This window comes from Halichoeres trimaculatus, unplaced genomic scaffold (genome assembly GCF_033239565.1).
Source record: "Halichoeres trimaculatus isolate MK-OKI-2021-1 unplaced genomic scaffold, fHalTri1.1 fHalTri1_scaffold_9, whole genome shotgun sequence".
In the NCBI taxonomy this organism is placed as follows: domain Eukaryota; kingdom Metazoa; phylum Chordata; class Actinopteri; order Labriformes; family Labridae; genus Halichoeres; species Halichoeres trimaculatus.
The window spans coordinates 3,037,790-3,061,059 of NW_027437188.1; the positions used below are offsets into that span (position 1 = coordinate 3,037,790).

Here is a 23,270-nt window from a genome sequence, read left to right on the forward strand (position 1 = left end):
AGGGTTGATTTAAAATGTTCTTTTCTTCTTTCAGTATGCACAAAAGGCTATGATGACTTGTTGAAGGCTATGATGACTTGTTGAAGGTTTTAAAGCTGGTCTTTACTTTCTGTTTCTTACATGTCTTGGTTTCTTTTTCACTCTGATGAAGCTCCCCACATTCCATCTCTGAGTCGTTTATCTTATCTTTACAGCCCTTGAAGATTCCAAGACATTACCACATGCTAGTGGGTGCGTGTGTGAGTGTGTGAGAGATTGTGTGTTTGTGCAAGTAGATACATGTGTAACACCTACTGTTAGGTCACCTTTTTTTCATTCCAACTCAGAGTACAAGATCTTCACTGGGGGATGATTATATTTTTTTCTTATATTTTTGACAGGAACTATGTTTGGGGGTACCCTTGAGGCTCCAAGTTTAATTTAATTTAATCACTGCAGCAGAGCTTGGGTGTGCGCTCAGATGCTGTCATGATCTTGTAGAGAAAACAAAAGCTGAGGACTGAAGGCCTTGCAGTTTTGTGTGAGAAGCAACAGATGATCACCACAATTCATTACACTTGAGTCCCCATTTGGAGAACTTGTTTCTGTCTGTTCCAACAGGATGTGGTCTCAGGACTCCTCTTTCTTGTATCCTCTTTTGCCAAAGGGAGGTTTGTTTTCTTTGGTAGCCTGTTATTTGATTGACTTTCTGAATTGCACTTTTTTTTTTGCTTAAAATATCACATCAAGGTTACCTGCTATGCCTTGTGCAAATTGCATTATGTAGAGATATTTCTGTCTCAGGAACAGTCTTTTCAAAGGTTGCCACGGTACCAAAGTTAAAGGCGCTATACAAAAAGAAACACACCAAATAAGCCATGCTGCTGAGCAACAACAGGAAAAGTCTGCGCTTCCGCTCAATTATTTCTCTTTATCAGTTTCATCAGAACGTTAACAGCAGGCCAAATCAAACAAACCGCCTTATTGTTGCGCAACAGTTTTCTCCATTTCTTCTCATGAGCTCTTTAAACTATCTCCACTAGAGGGCGCACTAACAAAAACCTTCAAATCCACAGACTGTAAATTTACCACAGAAGGTAGAGATCGGAAGTATAAATGTGGGCCTTGAAATTAAAAGTCGTGGTGATTAGAAGCTGAAGAGGTTTTCGTCCACGCACTTCCGAGCATGACCTGAAGGAGCTTCGAAAACAGGTAGTCAACGAAGTACAACTAAGATTTAAACAAAGTTAACGTATTTACAAAATGGTTTTACAAAGAAATGAAGGCGAAATTTGTTCACAAAGGTAAAGTGAAACATGAGCTCTGCCAACCTTCAAAGCGCTTTATTTTGAAAAGTCGTGACCGGAAACGTGTGTTACTGCGTTGGCTAACTAGACAGATGGGCTTGAGATAAGCGAGCCGAAGGACTGTGCCATGGGATGACGACCGACTTCTGATGTTTTCACTTCGTGACAGTTCAAAGTGGTCGCTTACGCTCACGGTGCGACCCGCAGAGTCCAGGTTAACGACCGGACCCAACGAACCAACCCGACACAGGAGAGCCGCGGGGGTCCGGAAAATGGGAGCGGTGAAGTGAGAGCGATCGGAGAACTGCATATCTGGATGAAAAGTATCAAAGTAAGTTACTCTAGGCTCTGGTTGTGAAGAAAAGTACTTTAAATAGCCATATATTGGCTGTTTGGTTTATTCTAACGTTTCCCCACTGGTCGGGGTGTGTTTAATGTTCGTCTTACAGCGGCGGAGTTCAGGGCACAGAATGCTGCAGACCAGCGGACCTCAGTGGTCAGATCAGATTTCACGATTTCACGCCGTCCTCTGAGTTCTAGTGACTGCCCTCGCTGCCCCGATGTCAGACTTCTGTACGAACAACTTTTTGTAGTTCCTCCAAATCATCTAGACACGGACACAAACTTTTAGTTAGTCCAGACCATGAGAGTGATGCTCGTAGAGGTGACATCTGGAGCAGTGATTGACACTTCAGGGGGCGGGGTTGACTCCAAGATCTAACTAACGAGGACTCACACGTGTCTGGTGTTTTATCTGAATCGATCTGAAAATGCTGTGGCATAGTTCTCAGCTCTCCATGCTTTGCCACGTACGGCTGAAGGAAATTTGATCCGCATGTGTGCCCATGTGGTGAGTGTATACCGCCTCCCGTGTGAACGTCTGGGGACATGGCAGTGATTCACAGTGGTTATCCAGACAGAGCGGTTGCATATTTTTCACAGCTAGTCAGAATAGTATGTGTAAGGATGGAGGGGGTCATGTTGGTGTGGAGCCAGTTGTAGGTTAAGTTAAAATAGTAAAATGTCTCACTTGCAAAAAAAAAAAAAAAAGTTTCAAATGTAAATTTGAGAAAGTTTGTTAAATATTTACACCAGGGCTTGACATTAACATTTTTGCTCACCAGCCACTGTGGCTAGTGGTTTCCCAGAGTTACTAGCCACTCAGCATTTTCACTTGCCACAGTTTTGTTGTTGGATAATTATGTTTAATATGATGAAAGCAGACAAAAACATGCTAAAGTTTACTTGAACTAGATTTATGACCTTTTTAAATGTAAATGACCTCTGTTTACACTTAAATCAAGACTACATAAATGTTTAACCCCATTATCAGGTTTTCAGTTCTAAAACGGTTTTGCTCCTTTAATATGAAAATATGCTGACAATTAAGACAAAGTAATTAAAGGAGAAGTTTATTATTGCATTGAATGAAATTTGTTATGCTTGAAGGTTAGTTGAAAAGATAAAAACTAAACTGAAAAACTAGCAAGAAAAAATGTTTGCTTAGATATTTATTTACAACAGTAATTTTTCAGTAATAAACTAAGGACCATACTTTCTGGACTATGTCACTTTGTAGTATAATTGGACATTTTTTTAAATTCGTATCAATCAAAAGAAAAAATGCGTCATGAAAACAAATACAGCACATATAAGTCACACTGGACCATAAGTTTCATTTATTTAGAATGATTTGGTTTGTTTACAGTATTTCCAGAGTGTTCTTTTTACATATAACTGTGATAAATGTTTGTACATTAGGAGCTTTAAATATTGTTCCTACAGCTCCTGGTATCTGTGACCAGTTTCTCTTCTCTACGTGCGCTCCTCTCCTCTCCTCTCCTCTCCTCTCCTCTCCTCTCCTCTCCTCTCCTCTCCTCTCCTCTCCTCTCCTCCTCCCCCCCCTGCTCTAGGTGAGTGTTGCTGGTGAGATCGGTGCAGTGTGAGTTTAAATGAGCTCCATCCGATAAACGTCCTCCCTTTTAAAAAGTTACAGGAGTTTTGGCGGTAGTTTGTGACTTAAACCCCAGAATCTGTTTACAGTAGAGAGCCAAAAAGACGTGAGTGAAGTTTTAAATCACGTTATCAGGAGCTTAACACCGGGAGCTGTCAGGCTGTCCAAGACGGAGGCTCGAGACGCCCGAGACGAGCGTGTCCAATGAGCAAACACTGTGTGCAGGCAGTGCTCATGGGAGTTGTAGTGCCGTAGTCTCATATTGCAATGGGTTTAGTATTTCAGATTCCATTTAAGAAAACTACAATTAAATAATTTAACCCGCCAAAGTAGGAGTGACGGTGTTACCCGCCACAGCTGGAATTCACCCGCATTTGGTGGGTTGGCGGGTGTTAATGTCAAGCCCTGATTAACACCATTGGTTGGTCAAAAGCAAGGGTAGGCAACCTTTTCCATGACTCAAGCCACATTAAAACACACTTATTCCCAAAGTGCCAATACTAAGTTCTTTCATAAAATCATCCACAGTTGATCTGAAAGTCTCCTTGAATGGTTTTCCATGCTTAGCTATACAGAGAGAAATGGTATAACTTCCTTCTGTTGCCTGGTTTTGAACAGCAGGCCTACAGAAAGTTTGAAATGTGTTTCACATACTTAGCTAACACTGTTTTCGTGTTTGGTTAAAAAAAAACAAACAAACAAAAAAAACGCTGATGTCCTGCATACCACACTTTCATAGCAAAAGGTACATATTGTTCAATCTTAGGCCATCTCTGGCAATATTGGTATTACTTTATTATTTTATTTATTTTATTTATTTATCTTGTCCTCTGCCTTATTGTAATTATGAGGCAGAGGTTACCCTTGGTTGCCTACCCCTGGTTTCAAGTGAAGCAGTCCTATTCTATGTGGGGGAATGTGAGTGGCCGGGCATTTACTACTTGAAGTTTACAAACCAATCATAATAGTGCCTGCTCCTTACAGAGCCAAAGAGCAGCTGGTTACATCAGAATGTCTGACCGAGAAAAAGGTGATTATGCTGATTACGCACTGAGCTCACCATGTTGTTATCACCTTTTTCTTTCAGGGGAGGTGCCTCTTATTCAAACACCACGCCTCACCCTGAGTGTCATTTATTACTTTAGCTTAAAATAATAACCATGGCTTAATTGGTGTGATTGCTCTATTTCACCCCTTAACTCCAAGATTTCAGTCTGAGATGCCTCAATGATTGAAAGAATATATCAAAGTGCCAGAGGATGCTGAATCAGTTCAAGGTCTGGTGATATTTGACAGCACTGCAAATAGAGGTGTGAAAAGGGAAAGCCAAGTTCACGTTATGTAATGAGTCCTTCTTCTGCTTTGAATGTAGTTTCTTACATTTCTGTCAAGGTAAAGTCTTGAGATTAGTGTGTAGCTTAAGGACAGCAACAGTGGTGCCTTTGTTCTGGTGTTGTACGCATGTAATAATTTCTTTTTCACACCCTCTGATAAAAGGATTATAAACAGTTTGGCTTAGTGTGTGAACGAATGTGAAATATTTGCTTAAAAAGCAATAATTTATTATCAAGGGGAGTCAGGGAGTATAAAAATAAAGGAGATAATTTGCAACATATGCATATCTTCTGCATCTGTGTTGCTATTTCACATTTCAATCCTGGTATTTTATTGATTTCCCCCATATTAACAGGGCTTGAAGACCTCCGGCATAGTGCCGGAAATCCGGCGTAGACAAACCTGCCAGATTGTGAAATCCTGCAGGTCGGTCTGGCTGCCCTCCGTTGATTTCACTCGATCGAGTTCCGACTGAACCAGTCAGGAAAGAGAGGCGGGAGCTGCAGAGGGCAGCTCCCGCCTCTCTTTCACAAACAAGCAGCAGCGGCCCAAATCCGCTACGTCATACCGTGGCTTGATGCGTATTGGTCTATGATGAGTGTGACTGGCAGAACGATCGTCCAGTATGGCACTGTCCGTCTAATTTGTCAGATAAATGTGCTTCGTGAAGAGAGTAATTAATGACGGAGGCGGAGAGCAGAAGCAGCGTAGCAACCCCTTATAATGAAGCAGTGATATTGAGAGATGTTTTTGGACAACAAAGAAGCTTGGCTTCAGAGAGCAAGTTTACCACGTAATCGGGATACCCGCTCGAAAACTGCGCCGCCAGCGAGTCTGTAATCACGCAATCGGGCGCGCATGGATGTATTTTTCATCCATGTGAATTTCAGTAAAACCGTCACTCCTACTAGCGACTTCGGCGGGTTGAATTATTTAATTGTAGTTTTGTGAAACGGCATCTGAAATACTAAACCCATTGCAGTATGAGACTACGACACCACAACTCCCACGAGCACTGCCTGCACACAGTGTTTGCTCATTGGTCCCTTCGCAAAGTCTTTTACTGAGAGGCGCCCCAGACGCGCTGGTCTTCAGCCTTCGTCTCGGACACTGTGACAGCTCCCGGTGTTTAGCGCCTGATAACGTGTTTTAAAACTTCACTCGCGTCTTGTTTGCTCTCTATGGTAAATGGATTCCGGGATTTAAGTCACAATCTAGCGCCAAATATTCCGTAACTTGTTAAAAGTGAGGACATTTATCAGACGGAGCTCATTTAAGCTCACAGTGCACCGTTCCCACCAGTAACACTCACCTAGAGCAGGGGAGGAGGAGAAGACAGGAGGACACGTAGAGAAGAGAAACTGATCATAGATATGAGAAGCCGTAGGAACAGTATTTAAACCTCCTAATAAACAAACATTTTAAAAGTTATATGTAAAAAGTTCACTCTGGAAATACTGTAAACAAACCAAATCATTCTAAATAAATGAAACTTATGGTCCAGTGTGACTTATGTAGGCCTACGTTATTTTCGTCTTCATGACGCATTTTTTTGACTGATACGACCTCAAAAAATGTATGATAGTACTACGAAGTGACTTGTAGTACAGAAAGTATGGTACTAGTTTATTAGTGAAAAATTACTGTTGTAAATAAATATTTAAGTAGGCAGTGTTTCTAGAAAGCTTTTTCAGTTTAGTTTTTATTTTTTCAATTAATCTTCAACCTTCACAACTTTCATTGAATGCAATATTATGCTCCTCCTTTAATTAGATTGTTTCAATAGTCTGCATATTTTCATATTTAAGGAGCACAACCATTTCAGAGCTGAATACCTGATTTAGGTAGTCTTTATTTGAGTGTGCACAGGGGTCATTTATATTTAAAAAGGTTTTAAATCTATTTCAGGTAAACTTTAGCATTTCATCATCCGCCTTGATCATATCAAACATAATTATCCAACAACAATATTGTGGACCCTACCAGAAGCGATGGCCACAGGTACTTATGCTGTATCGCTGACTGACCGTTTGTGTGAACAAAAAATTAGTGTTACTGTGTTTAATGTTGTTTTTATTATTATTATTATTATTATTGTTATTATTATTAAAAACAATATTAAACGCAGTAAACGCCCCCCCCCCCCCCCCCCCCCCCGCTTTCAGGCACAGGATTTTTTCCTGCTTCAAGCCCTGTATTAATGAAATATATCATAATACATTAAAATATTAATAATTCTTTATAGATTTTTCCACAGTCACATTCAGAGTGACATTCAAACCCACTGAATCTTACACATGTAACACCTTATGGCAGATGATCCTCAGGAAACAGCAGAGGTGGTGCTGTTTTCCCAGGTGAAAAGGTGTCAGAGGACCTTTGAAAGTGAGAAGATGTTGGGGGGGTTTCACAGGACATTGCTAATTGTCCACCCAGGGGGTTCATTGTTGTAAGTGCAGTTGCCTTTGGCTAATTGCAGTAGTTAGAGTGTGTTTGATTTGAAGGCAGAGGCAGCAGCAGTTTGCTGTTAACTGAGATTTATTGTTGTATGGTTGAAAGGAACACCTGGTGCAGTGAGTTCCTAACCCATGCTGAAGCAACAGCTGGGGCAAAGGATGCAGGGAAGGAAAAAAGAAGGGGTCAGCGTGGCTACAAAACCACATAAGAAGTGACAAGCTGCTGACAACCAGGGTGGATGACGTAAAAAAAGAAGTCTGGGCGTTGAGTTTTACTGGCAGGTTCCCATGTTTGAGATGGATGTCTCTGTGGTTTACCACCAAAGAAGGTATCCAGACCTTTCGTTGGATTAAGGTTAAACCAAAAGTTTGGTTAAGAAAGATAAGCCCCAAATTATCATTTTAACACAGCCAATCATGTGTGTACACAGAAAATTTGAGCTCAATTATTTTCTTGTGGTATAAAACCCTAAATGACATCATGCTTTAGTCTTCAAAAAGCCCACAGAGAATTCACCCATTCATCAACTTTCTTCTCAGCCTTAATATGCCGTCTATTCCATGGGTGAACTGTTTTGCCTCTGTACGGCACAGTCAGAATAAATCTTGTTAAATTTTGTTTAGCGGGTGAGAGATTTGTGTGCTCAGCTTAATTTGTAAGTCATTAAACCCACCCATTCCTGTTTGGTTAAAATCTACAGCTGGATGGGCTCAGGCCGTCCCTCAGGAAACAGGCACTTGCACACAAGTTTTTGACAAAACTAAGAAAGATCAACAAAAAAATTTCAAAAAGAGTACACAGACAAAACACAAATATATAAATGTAAATATATATATATATATAAATAAAATCTCATACAAAAAAGAAGAAAAATAAACAAATACAGTACAGAGAAAATAAAAAGGAAAAAAAAAATCAAACATGTTTGATCATCACATCACATAAGAAAAAAAAACCCACTATGACCGTCAGTAGTGTAACAGGGCCACAAGACAAAAAAAAAAACAAAACTCACAGGGTGACACGGCTGAAATAAGTTAGAAATGAAGACCAAGCTATATGAAAACTTTCAGGTATTCCATGAGAACTGAATTTAAGTTTTTCTAGTTCAAGGCAGCTTAGTAAGTCTCTGATCCATTGGCTGTAGGAGGGCAAACAGGTAAGTTTCCAAAGGGCTGCCAGTTGGAGGGATCCCGAAAATAGCAGTGAGAGGGCACGGTTTGAAGTCAAATTCAAAAATCTCTGTAAAACATTTAAAAATAAGGCCCCAAAAATTTGAAATCTTCAGACATGTCCAGAATTGATGTAATAAAGTTGCTGGTTCCTGTTTGCAGCGGGGACAGATAGGATCGGTGTTAGGAAATATCTTTTCCAGTTTAGCCCTGGACCAGTGAATGCGATGGACTACCTTAAACTGAATATGAGAATGTCTTGCTCTAAAAGAGGAAGAGTCCTCTTCCTCTTCCAGCTTCTTCTTTACTAAAACAGAATCAGTCATATTCAATTTGTGCTGTTTTTTGATCGCACATATTAGAAATGAAACACAAAATAAACCAAACAGAATGAGTTGGTAAAAGAAAAAAACAAGCAAAACTGAACAAAGCAACAGACAGTAACATTAGGAGATGTCCAGGAGGGACCAATAAAATGCATCAGGGCTTGTCGAGTGGCCCTCCAAAAGACACAAACGGAATATAAACATACATATACACAATTATATGTTTCTGCAGTTCAAACAAATTAAGTTCGGTTGAACAGAAAAAAACCAACAACAATCTTGTCGTGTTTCTTTTCTTTATAATTTTCAATTAAACCAGTTTTCACCACAGTTGCATGTAGTGACACTTTTTTATGTAACAGTGGAAGTAAACTAATAAAACAGAGCCTGGCCTCAGCAGTTAACTCACACTATGTGCTCCATAATTGCAGACTAGATGAAAACAGCAAGCATACACGTCAGCTGATCAAACTGAAACTCTCAGGCTGTATCAGTGAACCCAGCATTCAGCAGTTCAGTTTGGTTGAGTTCATTCAGGGAGTTCAAAAGTCAAACAGAATAAACAGCACAGAGGTGAACAGCTTTGTCTTGGTAGACTTTGAGCCATTGTAATCAGCCTGCATTATTGACCTACAAGTACCACAAGGCCACGTAACTTTAGCCTGTTACATAAACTGAGATAAATAATCCAGACCCTTGTTAAATATTCCTGCTTTCAGCTGTAACCCGAGTCTCCCAGAACACCTCCACTGCACACAAAAAACAGTGTTAGAATTCAGAGCTCAGGTCGGTTTAATAATCAGACAACTGTGGAATTTTATTTCATTAATCAAGAATTGATTGCCTAAGAAGTTACATGTTAAAGTGCTGTACAGTGTGTCCTGCACTCTAACCATGTAGAATAGATGCCTTTATTAGACTTGAATGAAGAGCTTGAGCACTTTAAAGCTGTTATTACAGGTGGTTCCCTTATTGACTCTAAGTTTTGGGCTGTGGTGTAATTGACTTTATTGCTCACAAAACACTGGCTGGTATCTCCAGCAGGCACTTTGCTGTGTCATACCCAGGCCACCCAACCATGACTGTTCTTTTCTACCTGTTACACAACACTTAACCTCTGTCCAATTTTCACACTCACTTGTGTGTTTGTGTGCAAGTGTGTGTACACACTGTCTTGTTGAACTTGGTGAGCTCTATTCCGTTTTCATTTTCTCATCATCTCTGTTTTAAGAGGGACTACTGCAACATTTTCAAAAGGTATGTTAGGTTCAGGAGATTGTAAGATTGATTTTGCTGTTGATTTCCTATATTTCCACTCACTATCCCGCTCTGTTTGACTTATCTGAAATGTCCTCAATGAGTTGTTTTCAGACTTTTTAACATATACTTTGCCTTTTAAATATTTGTTTTTCTTAAGCTTTTATTTCAGCAGCAGTTAGATAACAAGTGGTTTTGCTGCATCATTTTAAGAAATTCTGGCTGATTTTCATGTTTCCCCCCCAATGCACAGAGCCTTAGAGGATGTGCTTAGAAAGTCTCATGTTTCTTAAGCCATATTTTAAGGTGCTTGAATTAGGGGTGGGTGACATGATATAAAATTTATACCACGGTATGTTTTCTTCATATTGCAATGACGGTCACAGTTCCAATATGAAAAAAGGGAAGTCTTTTCAAAACATGATTGTGATTCTGTTCTGTGTTGTACGTGTACACATCCTACCTAGCAGGTGGAAAATGTCTACTACTGGGTTAGAAAAAGGCCTTTGCCCACAATGTGCTTTGGAAGAATAGTTTATCCCATTGCAAGCTTAAAGTGCACTCTACTGGTGAGCTAACTCAGTCTGGGGAATGAAGAATATTAACAGACAGAAAGTCTTTTTCTATCAAAGGCATTTTGTAGATACATGTTTATTGGACAAAAAGAAGGGTAACAACAAATTTATAGCAAACTAGAGACACTTGTTCCCCTTTCCCTTCAGCAGAAACACCTGCTATGACAGCAGCCACTTCACCGGATGCACCATCCACAAATAAGAGCAGGCTGGCTGTTTATGCCTAAACTCCATCAAAGCTCGGCAGAACTCATATTTTTTGTTGGTACATATTTTATTGATAACAAAAATAATGGAGAAATTTATTGGTTTTGATGCAATGAGGCTATGAAGCTTGTTAGACCGTAAAAATCCATAATTTAGCTGCACCATTGTCTAAGGCGCAGGGTTCAAAGTAGGCCAGCTGATCGATTGGTGCCGATTTCCTTAATTTTGGGGGATCGTTGATCGTTGATCAGAGATCGGTGATCAGCCCATCCTTACATATAAAACTGATCTTATATACCTCGAGAAAGGTCTGACAGTCAGCCTTTGTTGCTTTTTGCTCTGAGGCCTAAAACTCAGGACACTTTACTGGTTGTTTAAGTTAAAATGTAAAGATTATATTGTTTCACAGGTTTTGTTCAATTATTTTTAATAAAATGAGATTGGAACATTGAAGGCATATGCTAAAAAATAAAAATAAAAAATCAGTTTCGGCACAAATCAGTATCGGCAGGTTAGGCTTGTTATCCATGATCAGTGATTGGCCAGAAAATCGGTGCACCCCTAGTTCAAAGTGTGTGTGAAAAATGTAGCTGCTTATTTTCAGCAATAGGGATGGAACAGTTCACAAAATCTACAGTTCAGTTCTTATCACGGTTTGTGGTCATGGTTTTCTGTTTGGTTCAGTGTACATCGTTGCTGTTTTGAACACCTTTATTTTTACCATATACCCTAATTATCCACCTTTAGATAGGACTGTCATTTTTAATAACACCGCAAATTAACGCAGGTTAATCTGGATCCCAAATCCGTGGGGGGTTCAAAAACGCACCTACTTTTAAATGCCTGGCATTTACAAACCGTCTGTCCTATTCAAAAGCTGTATAAAAGTGGTGTTCTCGTCAGATTTCTCAAATTTCCGACAGTCCCTGAGTCTATCACACGTGACATCAGCAACATGCATTAAACCGGGGAAGAGAGTGATTTTTGTGAGACTGCGTCCACATCACGTTAATTCACACGTCCTTTTTTGAAATTCTGCAGAAAATCAACCGTTTGCTGTAGCTCAATTCTGTAAAAACAGATAATTCTACACTCCTTACTGCTTTATACAAGCCCTGAATGATCAATGTATGTCCTGTATTTAAATCTAAAGAATTCTTTAAAAAATTTCCTTCCATCTTCCTTGTGTCATGTTTCAGCTTGGGGCTGCTCTGCACCAGTGAGCAACAGTTTGTGTGTTCAGAGCATGTTAAACTGAAAATACTTCACTTTTCTTTGATCCAAGACTTCAATAAAGTGCTTTGTACACAGTTCCTCACAGTTTTTAGCCTGAAGCCCTGGTTCTCCTAAACTCATAGAAGTATAGAAGTTCATTTATTTTATTATTATTATTATTTTTTTTTTTGGAAGTACTTAGATCAGCCTGTTAATACAATGGTATGTGTGCAGTACAACTAGTTTCCCCGGGGAGACAATAAGCTGTAGCACAGCCACACCAAAATCAAAGCAGATGCTCACCTGCTTATGAAAGACAAGCTCAGGTGTCTCATTAAACCAGCTGACTGGTGATAAGAAAGACAAACTGCTATAGTGAGTCTTAATATGATTTTCTTCAGTTTTTTGTTCCTGATTTTTAAAGTTTAAATGCCTGTTTAAAGGGGACTTATTCAACAGGACTCCTTTTTTGTGGTAAATGTTACAGAAGCTTATTTATAACAAAGGTAGGTTGATTATTTTGATTTTGTGTTTATTTATTTATCTGTATTGTTCAATTGTTTTCAAGGCAACATTATTCTAGGTTTAATTTGAGTTAAATAAGGGAAAATGCCATAAAATTAAATGTTCAAGTTAAGGAGACAAAAGGATTTTTTTATTCGGTAATCAGTTTTGTTACGTTACCTTTGGAAAATCATCAACTTGCTTGAGTGAGGGGGTACTCATGTACAGGATTAATACTGCAAAGATATTAAAAGGTGTACACCCCTCAGCCACTGATATAAAATAGAGGCCAAATTAGGTTGTAACACAGAATAATTGTGATTAATTGACTAATCTGGAAATAATAGACTAGTCTATTGGATGTCAAAGTTAAAGGACAGGCCCTGATCCAGAAGAACTCCCAGGTTCCTGACAGTGGAGCTGGAAGCCAAGCTGATGTCATCCAAGGCGGTGATCTTGTTTAAGAAAGCCTCTCTGAGTTGTTTGGGTCCAAGAACAATGTCTTCAGTCTATATCATGTATTGTGATATTGCTTAAAATATTGAGATACTGGTTTTAAGCCATATTGTGCAGCCTGAACTGGAAGCCTTTATTCATGCAACTTTAGTATCATCACTTTATTTTCTTAGCCTTCCAGTGGGAATTATATCTTTGATCTAAGACTTGGTTTGCACTTTCGTAACGTGCTGTCTGAAATTATTAAGTAGGACTGTGGAAAATAAAAACAAGTGTATGGTAACTCACGCCCAGGTGAGGTATGTTGAATCACCTGTTCCATTGTTGGAATGAACCACGCAAGAGAAGAACAATCCAAGGACTCGCAGTTTTATTCAGCTGTGGCCAACGCCTCAGGGCAGTAAGACAGGTGAAAATTAGAAAGGCAATCTTGGCGCTATCAGAGGAGAAAGCTGAGGCTTGCAGTTCTAAATGCGTTTCACACTGCGTGATAGAAGGCTTGATGTCACCTGATTCCCCAGAAAAACTGTTCTCGCCAATAAAGCTGACTGCAATTCACCAACTGCCTGACATGAAGAAGTGAACAAGTGCCGGGATTTTGTCTGAGGAAGGTTAAGCCAGCTTAGGTGAGTCTAATTCAAGCTTAAGTTGTTTTGGAGCGTCAGGTTGTGGGTTGTTGAGGGCTCTTTCACTGTTGTTTCAGACTCTCTCTTAGATACAGTAGGAGAGGTCAACTGACCTCTAGGGAAGGAAGAATATTTTCAGACAAAAAAATGCATTTTTGCATTTTATGCAATAAGGATGAGCAATAAACTAATAACATTTTATATGCCAATAAATTTGTTAAAATAAACATGACTAGTTTGTCATTACATGAGTTTTCCTGAATCATGTTCTGTATGTTTCTGAAGCCTGTTAGGTTGTCTGATGAAGCACTTCAGATTTCTGAGCTTCTATTCCTCGAAACGCCCCTGCTGTAATACAAACTGTGGCATGAGACATAACATTTTTCTGACGTAATTTTTACGCAGCTGCCTTGTTGTTTTTAGTCAACAAACAGACATACACAGAGATACTGACAGATCAGTGGCAGTGATTTTGACTAAAGGGTGTGGTTTTGACGTGGCTCAGAGTCTGAACCACAGCCCCAAAAAAAACTTTTGAGGCAGCTGCCTGGTTTACAGCTTTATCAATCCGAGGAAGAATTCCTAAATCATTTAATGCTGTTTTTAGATATTTATCATCATCACTCAAGGACTTAAAACAATAACCTGTCCCAACAAAACAACATAATGTCATGCTGGACAGCACACAGGCCTCATCTTCAGAACAAGCGTCTATCAAAGGCATTTTGTAGCTGCATGTTTATTGGACAAAAAAGTGAAAACAAACTTAGAGCAAACTAGCACAACACTTGTTTCCCCTTTCCCTTTTGCTGCTGGCCTTATAGGTGAATGCGTGTATTTTCAGAATGGCTGTGGCAAAACAGTGACCTCTCAGTAAGTCAGGAGAAATAAATCTCCCACATAGCCTTATAAATATATACATAAATATATATGTGTGTGTGTATATATATGTATTCAACATATACATTGACAGTACTGAAACCATCCTCCTACCTTGAGTTACTATACACTTGCTTATATTTTCTACAGTCCTACTTAATAATTTCAGCCAGCATGTTATGAATGTGCAAATCAAGTCTTTGATCAAAGAAATAAGGTCATTCCCACTGGAAGGCGGAGTAAAAAAAAGTGATGATACTTGGGTTGCATGAATAAAAGCTTCTAGTTCGGGCTTCACAGTATGGCTTGAAATCAATATCTTAATATTTTAAGTAATGTCACGATACACAATATACATCTTGATATTCTGATTTATGCTCTAAATCTGTGGATCTCAATCTTTTTAAGTGATGAACCCCTATGATATGTTTTTTATTCCGCCAAGTACCCCCTAACAAACACAAAGCAGTTTTGGACGGAAAAAAAGCACCATATAGCACCATACTCCTAGTGTCTATTGGATATAGTATTAAATTAATGAATTTAAACTTAAATTGGATTCAAACATTGATTAAATAAATGGTGATAAAGGTATTTTGCTTGGCTGGTATATTTTGAACGCTAGGGCTGGGCGATATGGCATTCTATCCATGTCTCAATATTTCAGGTCTTGTCACGATATACGATATATGTCTCGATATTTTGACTTGGCCTTGGGATGTTGCTTTGATGGGTACAATCAAACCACAATGGCAACACTTCATATGTGTATTGATATTTATTATGATTATTCATATCAATTTTGTATCCATTTTGGTGTATGAACACATTTGGCCTAAATTTGTTAGAAAAAAATCAGAGTAGGAAAAAGTATTATTTTTGCAATGTGGAAACCAGAAACGTGCAGCAATTCATTTTTATAACTTAGAATGCAAATATAAGTAGTAATTTTAAAATGCTAATGCACAAATTTAGCAAACAATACCCTTACTTATTTGCATCAAAACAGGAAATTGCCAGGTATTTTTGCACAACTTTTTACAAAACCATCAGGTGTCAACAAGATTTTACAGGAAAACTGCCATGTATCTCCTCATTGCTCTGACACACAAAGTACACTACATACTATACACACTACTACACACCAACTATATAATCCAAACACCTAAAAAGTTACAAATAGATGACGTGCATGTTGTAACTCCCAGAACTTCCCCTCTGTCCTAGCAACCGTATGATTTTTCTGATTGGCTGAAGTGGCGCACTTTCGGCCAATAGGAAAGGAGTGTTGTGTTTCTCTGTTGTTTTTTTAATCTTGCCGGCACTCTTCTCAGAAGTAACCACTATTACAGTTTCATCCTTCACCAAACGCCTGACAGCACTCAGGAAACAGGTTTTAGTCTTTGACAGAAAACATTTTGATGCTAGTAGTTCAAAACACTGAATCCAAACCATCTCCAAATTATCGCGCTATCATTTATCTTTGACTAACTTTCCTTCGGCTACTGAATCCGTCTTGTGTTGTCGCTGAGTGATGGGAGGGGGAGGAGGAGGGGTGTTTGTCACATGAAAGAGTTGGGGAGGAGGAGCAGAGAAGGACACAGAGGAAGGGAGAGGAGAAATAGGAGCAAACTTGCGGACCATGTGAAGAAATTAACTGCTAAATGATACGCAAAATCAACTATATCGATACAAACGGTGGAGCTATTTTTATTGTAGAAGAAGAAATATATTGATATAATTAATATATCGATATATCGCCCAGCCCTATTGATAACATCTTTGAATCTTGCGTACCCCCTGAGGTACACGTACCCCCATTTGAGAACCACTGCTCTAAATACTATATAAATGTTAAACTATGATAAAAACTAAAGAGGAAGACTAGTTTTGTCTTTTAATAACACAATCAAGTTTTTCTTAGAACCTGTATGGAAACTAATCTCATTGGCTGATCTAAGTTGTGCCTTTTTTCCTGCATGGAGATTTGACCACAAATAAAGGAAAAACAAATCAACATTTGTTTCAGTTGGAAAATTAGGTTGGGCATGTTTCAAATGTAAATATTGAATTTGTTCTCTCTTCAGAGCATGATGACACAACTGCTTTGGCTTGGCCTATCCCTGCTGGCTTCTGTCCAGTCCATCACTGTGAAGAACTGCCATCCTGGCTGCCATTGTGAAGTGGAAAGCTTTGGCCTGTTTGACAGCTTCAGTCTGACCAGAGTAGACTGCAGAGAACTGGGACCAAGCATCATCATGCCAATCCCCATCCCTCTGGACACGACCCACCTAGACCTGTCCTCCAATTCCATGGGTCCACTGAGTGACACAATGCTGGCTGGTCCTGGTTACACCACCCTTGTTAGCTTGGACCTCAGTAGCAACCATATAACCAAGGTCAGTGGTTAGAAGGACTGAAGTATAAAATGTTGTGCCACTAAACATTTTAATCCATAGTAACACATCGTTCACTCATACCACAGATGATGTTCAGTTTAATAACAGTGTAACATATTCTGTCTTGAAAAAGGACAGGTTAAGGTTTTGCTCCTGAATTTTGACAGAGTTGGATACAAGTTAAAGTTAAGATACATCTGGAAAGTTTTCACAGTGCTTCACTTTTTCCACATTTTGTTATGCTACATCCTCATCCCAAAATGGAAAAAAAAACTTTTTTTTCCCCCATAGTTCAACACACAACAACCCATAATGACAAGGTGAATTATTTAGAAATTTTTGCTGATTTATTAAAAATAAATAATTTAGAAATCAGAACATGACACCACAGACCTATCTTTGGGTAGTTTGGTCCATTCCTCTTCGCCTTGGTGGGATGAGAACGTTAGTGCAGAGCCATTGTCAGATTTCTCCAGAGATGTTCAATCAGATTCAGGTCTGGGCTCTGGCTGGGACCCTCAGGGAAACTTCGCAGAGTCCTCCCGAAGCCACTCCTTTGGTATCTGGTGGTCTTGCTGCTGAGAGATGAACCGTTGCCCCAGTCTGAGGTCCAAGGCGCTCTGAGACTGTTTTCATCCAGGATGTCTCTGTACATCGCTGCTTTCATCTTTCCCTCAGTCCTGACTGGTCTCCCAGTCAGGATTTCAGTCTGCTGAAAAAACATCCCCACATGCCGACACCACCTGACACCTGTAGGGATGGTGTTGTCCAGGTGATGAGCGGTGCCTGGTTTCCTCCAAACATGATGCCTGTCATTGACGCCAAAGAGTTCAACCTTTGGAGGATTTTCTTTCTCATGGTCTCAGAGTCCTTCAGGGACCCTTTGGAAATCTCCAGTTGGGATGCCTTTTACTGAGAAGTAGCTGCTGTCTGGACACTCTACCATAGAGGCCTGATTGGTAGATTTCTGCAGAGATGGTTGTCTTTCTGGAACGTTCTCTTTTCTCCACAGAGGACCTCTGGAGCTCTGACAGAGTGACCATCAGATTCTTGGTGACCCCCCTGATTCAGGCCCTTCTCCCCCAGTCACTCAATGCAGATGCAGGGCCAGCTCTAGTTAGAGTCCTGGTGGTTTTGAACTTCTTCCATTGACAGATGATGGAGGTCACCGGGCTCATTGGGACCTTCAAAGCAGCAGAAACTTTCTGGACCCGTCCCCAGATTTGTGCCTGGTGATAATTCAGTCTCTGAGGTCTACAGACAGTTCCTTTGACTTCATGCTTGGTTTGTGCTCTGGCTGCACAGTCTCCTATGGGACCTTATCTAGACAGGTGTGTATCTGTCCAAATCAGGTCCAGTCATTTACCATAGTCGGACTTGAGTGAAGCTGTAGGAACATTTCAAGGAGGTTCAGTGGAAACAGGATGAATCTGAGCTCAGTTTGAACTACGTGGCAAAGGCTGTCAAAACTGATGTTATTGCTTACGTTTTTTTTAAATACTTTTGCAAAATTTTAATATAACCTTTTCAACCTGTAATTATGGGATGTTGTGTGTAGAATTTTGTGGTAAAAATGAATTAATTCCATTTGGGAATGAGGCTGTAACAAAACAAAATTTGTACAATGTGTAAGACATTATTGGCCGTTTTCTGCCATTTATGGCAAGCCTAGTTTCAAGTGTATTTGTTTCGTAGTAACAATGTTTATATCTTAGATTGAGTAGTATCACTGTCACTATATCAATGTCCCTTTAGAGATACAGTTTCAGTGTTTATTCATTGGGATTCCAGTCGTACCATGAATGGCACAGAGGAAATGCCAAATAATGTTTTGGTGCTCAAACACACTTTCACATCTGTATGAATTTGTGTTTCGTTCTCCAAATGCAGCTTGGGTAAATAAAAAAAAAATCAGTGATTTAACATGTCAAGTTTAATTTGATTGCCTGTTTGTAATCATCTCATGTTCCCTTTAAAATGTCACCTTGCTTGTGCTAAATCCTGACATTGGTTTACCTTTTCCTCTTCTTCCCACTTTAAGGTAAGCCCTAATGCTTTGTCCAAGCTGCGTTATTTGGAGACTCTGGATCTAAGCAACAACCACCTGGAAAGCCTCTCTCCAAACTGCTTCGCTGGCTTACCGCTGGCAGAAGTTGACCTCAGCCATAACTGCTTCCAAAACTTCAACATGGACGTGTTCACCACCAAAGTCAGTGGTGACCCTGTTAGTGTGGATCTGTCTCATAACCAGCTTGTGTCAGTCTCTTTGAATTTACATGGGGGAGTGTTAAACATTCAGAGCTTAAACCTGTCAGCTAATCGCTTGCTGGGTGTGCCAAAGCTCGCAGGACTTCCGCTGAGGTACCTGAATCTGGACAGCAACCCCATCACACACATCAAGCAGGGAGCGCTCACTCAAATGAAAGATCTGGTTTATTTGTCCATCAGTGGCCTGCAAGAACTTGAGGAAATTGAGCCTAACAGCTTTAAGGGCCTTCAGAGCTTACAAGTCCTGGATCTTTCACACAATCCCAAACTGAAGACTTTGAGCCCTGCAGTTTTTAGTGGACTGGAATCCTTACTGGAGCTGAACTTGTCTGGCTCTGGTGTGGTTTCTTTGCCAAATAACATGCTGACCCACCTTCCAAGTATTAAGAGCATTACAATAGGAAAAAACATCCAGTGCTGGAGGACCCAGAAACAGGGACAGTTCCATCGACAGCTGGGTCAAGTCCAACACAACGATGTATTGAACTGTAACGTAGAGGGTGTGGTGTTGTAAGATCCAGCCGGGGCACATAGACTGCTCCTTAGAAGAGCCAGCATACTCCTCTAGGTTCACTGGGTGAAGGGGTAACCTCTCATTCCGTTCAGCCCATATTTGTCTGTCTTCCATTTCAGAGGGACGTGTCCAATAGTTGACTGTAACTTTGCAATATTAGGGTCTGGATCACCCTTCCTTTCACTCAACAGCTGCATGTAACTTGTCACCTAGAAATCTGGGAAACGTTCCTTAAGTTTTACCTTTGCTCTGACGTTTCACCCCTGCTTCTAAGTGTAGTGTTTAGACAAATAAAAGTTTTGATACTGGTGGTTGAAGTCGCCATTTGAGGTTAAAGTAAAGCCTTTAATCGCAATGCAAGCTATGCCTTACCAGCTTTGATATGCAAAGCTCTTTTTTTGTTGTCTCACTCAGCCCATCTTTCATGTTTATGTGAAACTGGAATTTGTCTGAAGGACTAAAGCAGCCATTTTGAGGTTGTAACCCAAGTGCCATGAGCCCCGTTTCCACCAAGCGGTTCAGTGTGGTTCGTCGTGGTACGGTACACATTTTGTGGTGTTTCCATCCTCTAATCTCAGGACAGGTCCCAGAATTACCGACCTGTACCATCCCACTTCTTTTTACCCTTCTGTTGGGGTGCCAGACATACTCCACCGTCCCCAGAAGGTGGAGCTAGAAACACTGCAGTCCATTGATTGACTGATGGATTTATTAGCTGGGTACACTGTGTCACACTGTGTACCAAGAAGGGCACGGTTGGCTGTGGGAACGCACACAGGATCAGGCTTTACCGATCCCAACCGTTCCAAATTGTACTGATCCAAACCGGACCACTTGGTGCAATGAGGCCTTAAATTCTTTAACACACATGAGACTTTTTGCACTTGTCTCACTGGGGGAATCATTTTGCTGATGATGCACTTAGCCAAGACCTTAATGTTATCCAGTGTATTACAAAGTTCTGTTCTTAGGTCACAGTATCTAAACTATGTGGACATTATGGACTATTTCCAAGGACTGTTGACCACTAACATGTTTTTTTTTAATTGAATGTGACTTATGTTAAAACATTTTACAAGACAACTTACCTTGTTTTTTTTTAAGACATTTCGGATAAGGAGGGATAACTCTTCAGCATCTGTCCCCTGTTTATGCAGCTTCAGCCAATTAATCTAGTTCAGCACAAAGACCCCAAAAGCAATATGTATCACCAAAGCCTTTAGCTTTAACTGAAAGCAACCAAAATAAGTAGATTTTTTTCTTAAAATAACCAGAGTTTCGTGGAATCTTAATAACACCTTAATAACCCCAAGGACTTGTTTGGTTTTGTTTTAATAATCAAACAATTTCTCAACAAAATGCTAATTTTAAGGATATACTGACTGGTTTAACTTGATTGCTGTCATCTGAAGATCTTTAGAAAAAGTTTGCTTGGTTTCAGTCTTAATATTTGACCACATATAAACATAAACTGTGAGGATTGTGTTTGGTAAAGAGCATAGATATTTAGGGCCCGTGCCCGCCAACTGCAGGTGCCGCGATAGCCCTCTTGAAACCCTTAGGATTAACCGGATTATTCTTTCTTTCTTTTTTATGCCACTTTAACCCCAAATTGTGTGCCTTTCACTTAAAATAAACGGGAACACACCTAGCCACAGTATTCAGTCATGGCAAAAAAAATTGATTTCACTGTCTGCACAAAAAAATATGCCCCATAGTGTCCCCGAGGGGCTGCAGTTTTAAGCCCCCTAGGGGGCACTATTGGGCATATTTTTTGGTTAGAACTATCATGTCTAGTGCTGCTACAAAAAAGCCTCCTACGACCATGCTGAACTTCCAACAGGAAGTTCGCTATTTGGCCGTAAACTTCAGATTTTGACGATTTGTAGGCCACGCCTTTAAACAAACTAGTCTGAGGATTTTTATCGGATCAACTCCAAACTTGGCTTGTGTATACTACACGTATTAATGATTAAAAGTTATTAAAAGAATTTTCACAACTCAATGGGCGCAGCCAGGACAAGGGCTTAGAGTTCGGCATTTTTCAATTTTGTCCGATCTGCACAAAAATGAATACACATGTTCAGTGTAACGGCCTGGACACATCCAGGTCATTATTTTTACTCCAAAGTACAGCGCCCCCAAATGGCAAAAAATTATGTTTATAGGGTATGTATTTGAACAAACTTATCCGAGGTTTTCCATCTCAGCAACTCCAAACTTGCCAAGTGTTTACTACACACATTGATGATGAAGAGTTATCAAAGGATTTTTGGTAACTCAATGGGCATGGCCTTAAGTGACCGCTAAAGTTGACTATTTTGCTGCTCCATGAAAACCTTCATAGCCCTTATAAAAAGGTTGTATCAGGACCAAAGTGCACACACATGTTTAGTGTCTTATCTCCAACACATCCATGTGCTCCTTTTTAGATTACAGCACAGCGCCCCCCGCTGTCAACAGGAAGTCATGTGATTCAGTCTGTGGTTAATACCTCTCCCTTTTCTGATATGTTTTTTTTTATTAACTTGTGCTCAGAAATCTCTCTCAAACCTTCATAAAGAATCCCTGATCAGGTTATGTCCTGTAGTTAAAGGATGTGTCTTTGGAACAACAACAAGCTCAGAAACTCGTCATAAACCAGAAAGTCATAGTTACTCTGTCCTTTAATGTCCCATCTTCTTCAAATTTTACACACGCCATCGAGGTCCATCTCGGGACACTATTATAACCTAAAATATCTGCTACTGCAATAGTGCCACCCTCTGGAAATGCATGATAATACCTTTCATAGACATACTCACATTTGTTCCTAATTTCACACACATTGTGTCACTAATACTTTGGCCACATTTTGCTGCACATGAAGCAGCCAGGACATGCTCTGACGGGCACATGACGGGCGAGGGCCTGCTTATCGCTGCTAGCAGCTTTAATTTGTTTCTATCTCGAAGCTGAAGAAGCTCATATTTCCCTGACAGATCTCAGAGTGGTATCGACCTTTAATCTAATTCCTAAGTCTAATCTAAGTCAAGTCTTATGGAGCTTTTAACTGAACTATGTTGTTGATATATTCACAAAATAAACATATCAATACTTGAACCTTTTTCCATTTAGACTTACCTAAATCTGTCAAATTGTCTGTCGTTTTTTGGACAGTTTGTCTTAAAAACTGGTGCACAGCTTCTGACATGTGACAATCTGTGACTTATTTGTTTGTGCAACAGGAGTGAACCAGCAATGACCTGATTGACTGTGAGTTCATTTTGACCGTCTGTTATCTCCCTCTGGTTTCGAAACAAACGTTCCTAATCAAACAACTTTGACACATTTACTACTGAATTCAGTAAATGCATTTGTTTATGGTAAACAAAAAGCTGCGCCGTGGTCCTGTGTGTACTTAACCGTTGCATTCCTGTGGTATGTCTCTGGACCTGAGAGGAAAGCCAGCCTGGGTTGTGCATTGAGGCTTTTGAATGTCAGCAATCTGCAAAGGCTTGGTGCTTTTATGTTAGCAACTTCAAGAAAATACAACTTTTCAGCATTCAAATTAAAATAATAAACCTTGTCTTTCTGCAGAAGTTTATATTTGTATGTATGTAACTATATTGTATATAATTTTATATATGTAAATGAATCATATATATAATAAATTGACTATTTCTAAACTTGGTGTCAGAGTAACACTGTCTCATGTTCTGTCTGGGGCCAATTTCAAATAGTTAGGTGTGTCAGCAAAGGAGCATAAACACATATTAAAAATAAAATCACATCCTGGGAAAGATTCTGTCAGTGTGGACACTGTATTTATCATTTTTCCACAGATCCTGTTTTTTAAAG

At 39.8% G+C, this 23,270-nt stretch overlaps 1 protein-coding gene across 1 annotated transcript; it reads left to right on the forward strand.

Annotated features, from left to right (window-relative positions):
- The first annotated feature begins 1,391 nt into the window (after positions 1-1,391).
- On the forward strand, positions 1,392-22,996 carry tsku (tsukushi small leucine rich proteoglycan homolog (Xenopus laevis)). The gene is made up of 3 exons (XM_074678675.1): positions 1,392-1,617; positions 16,337-16,648; positions 18,690-22,996. Exons 1-3 carry the CDS (start codon positions 1,603-1,605, stop codon positions 19,428-19,430), a joined length of 1,068 nt encoding a protein of 355 aa, XP_074534776.1. The 5' UTR covers positions 1,392-1,602; the 3' UTR covers positions 19,431-22,996.
- The last annotated feature ends 274 nt before the right edge of the window (positions 22,997-23,270 follow it).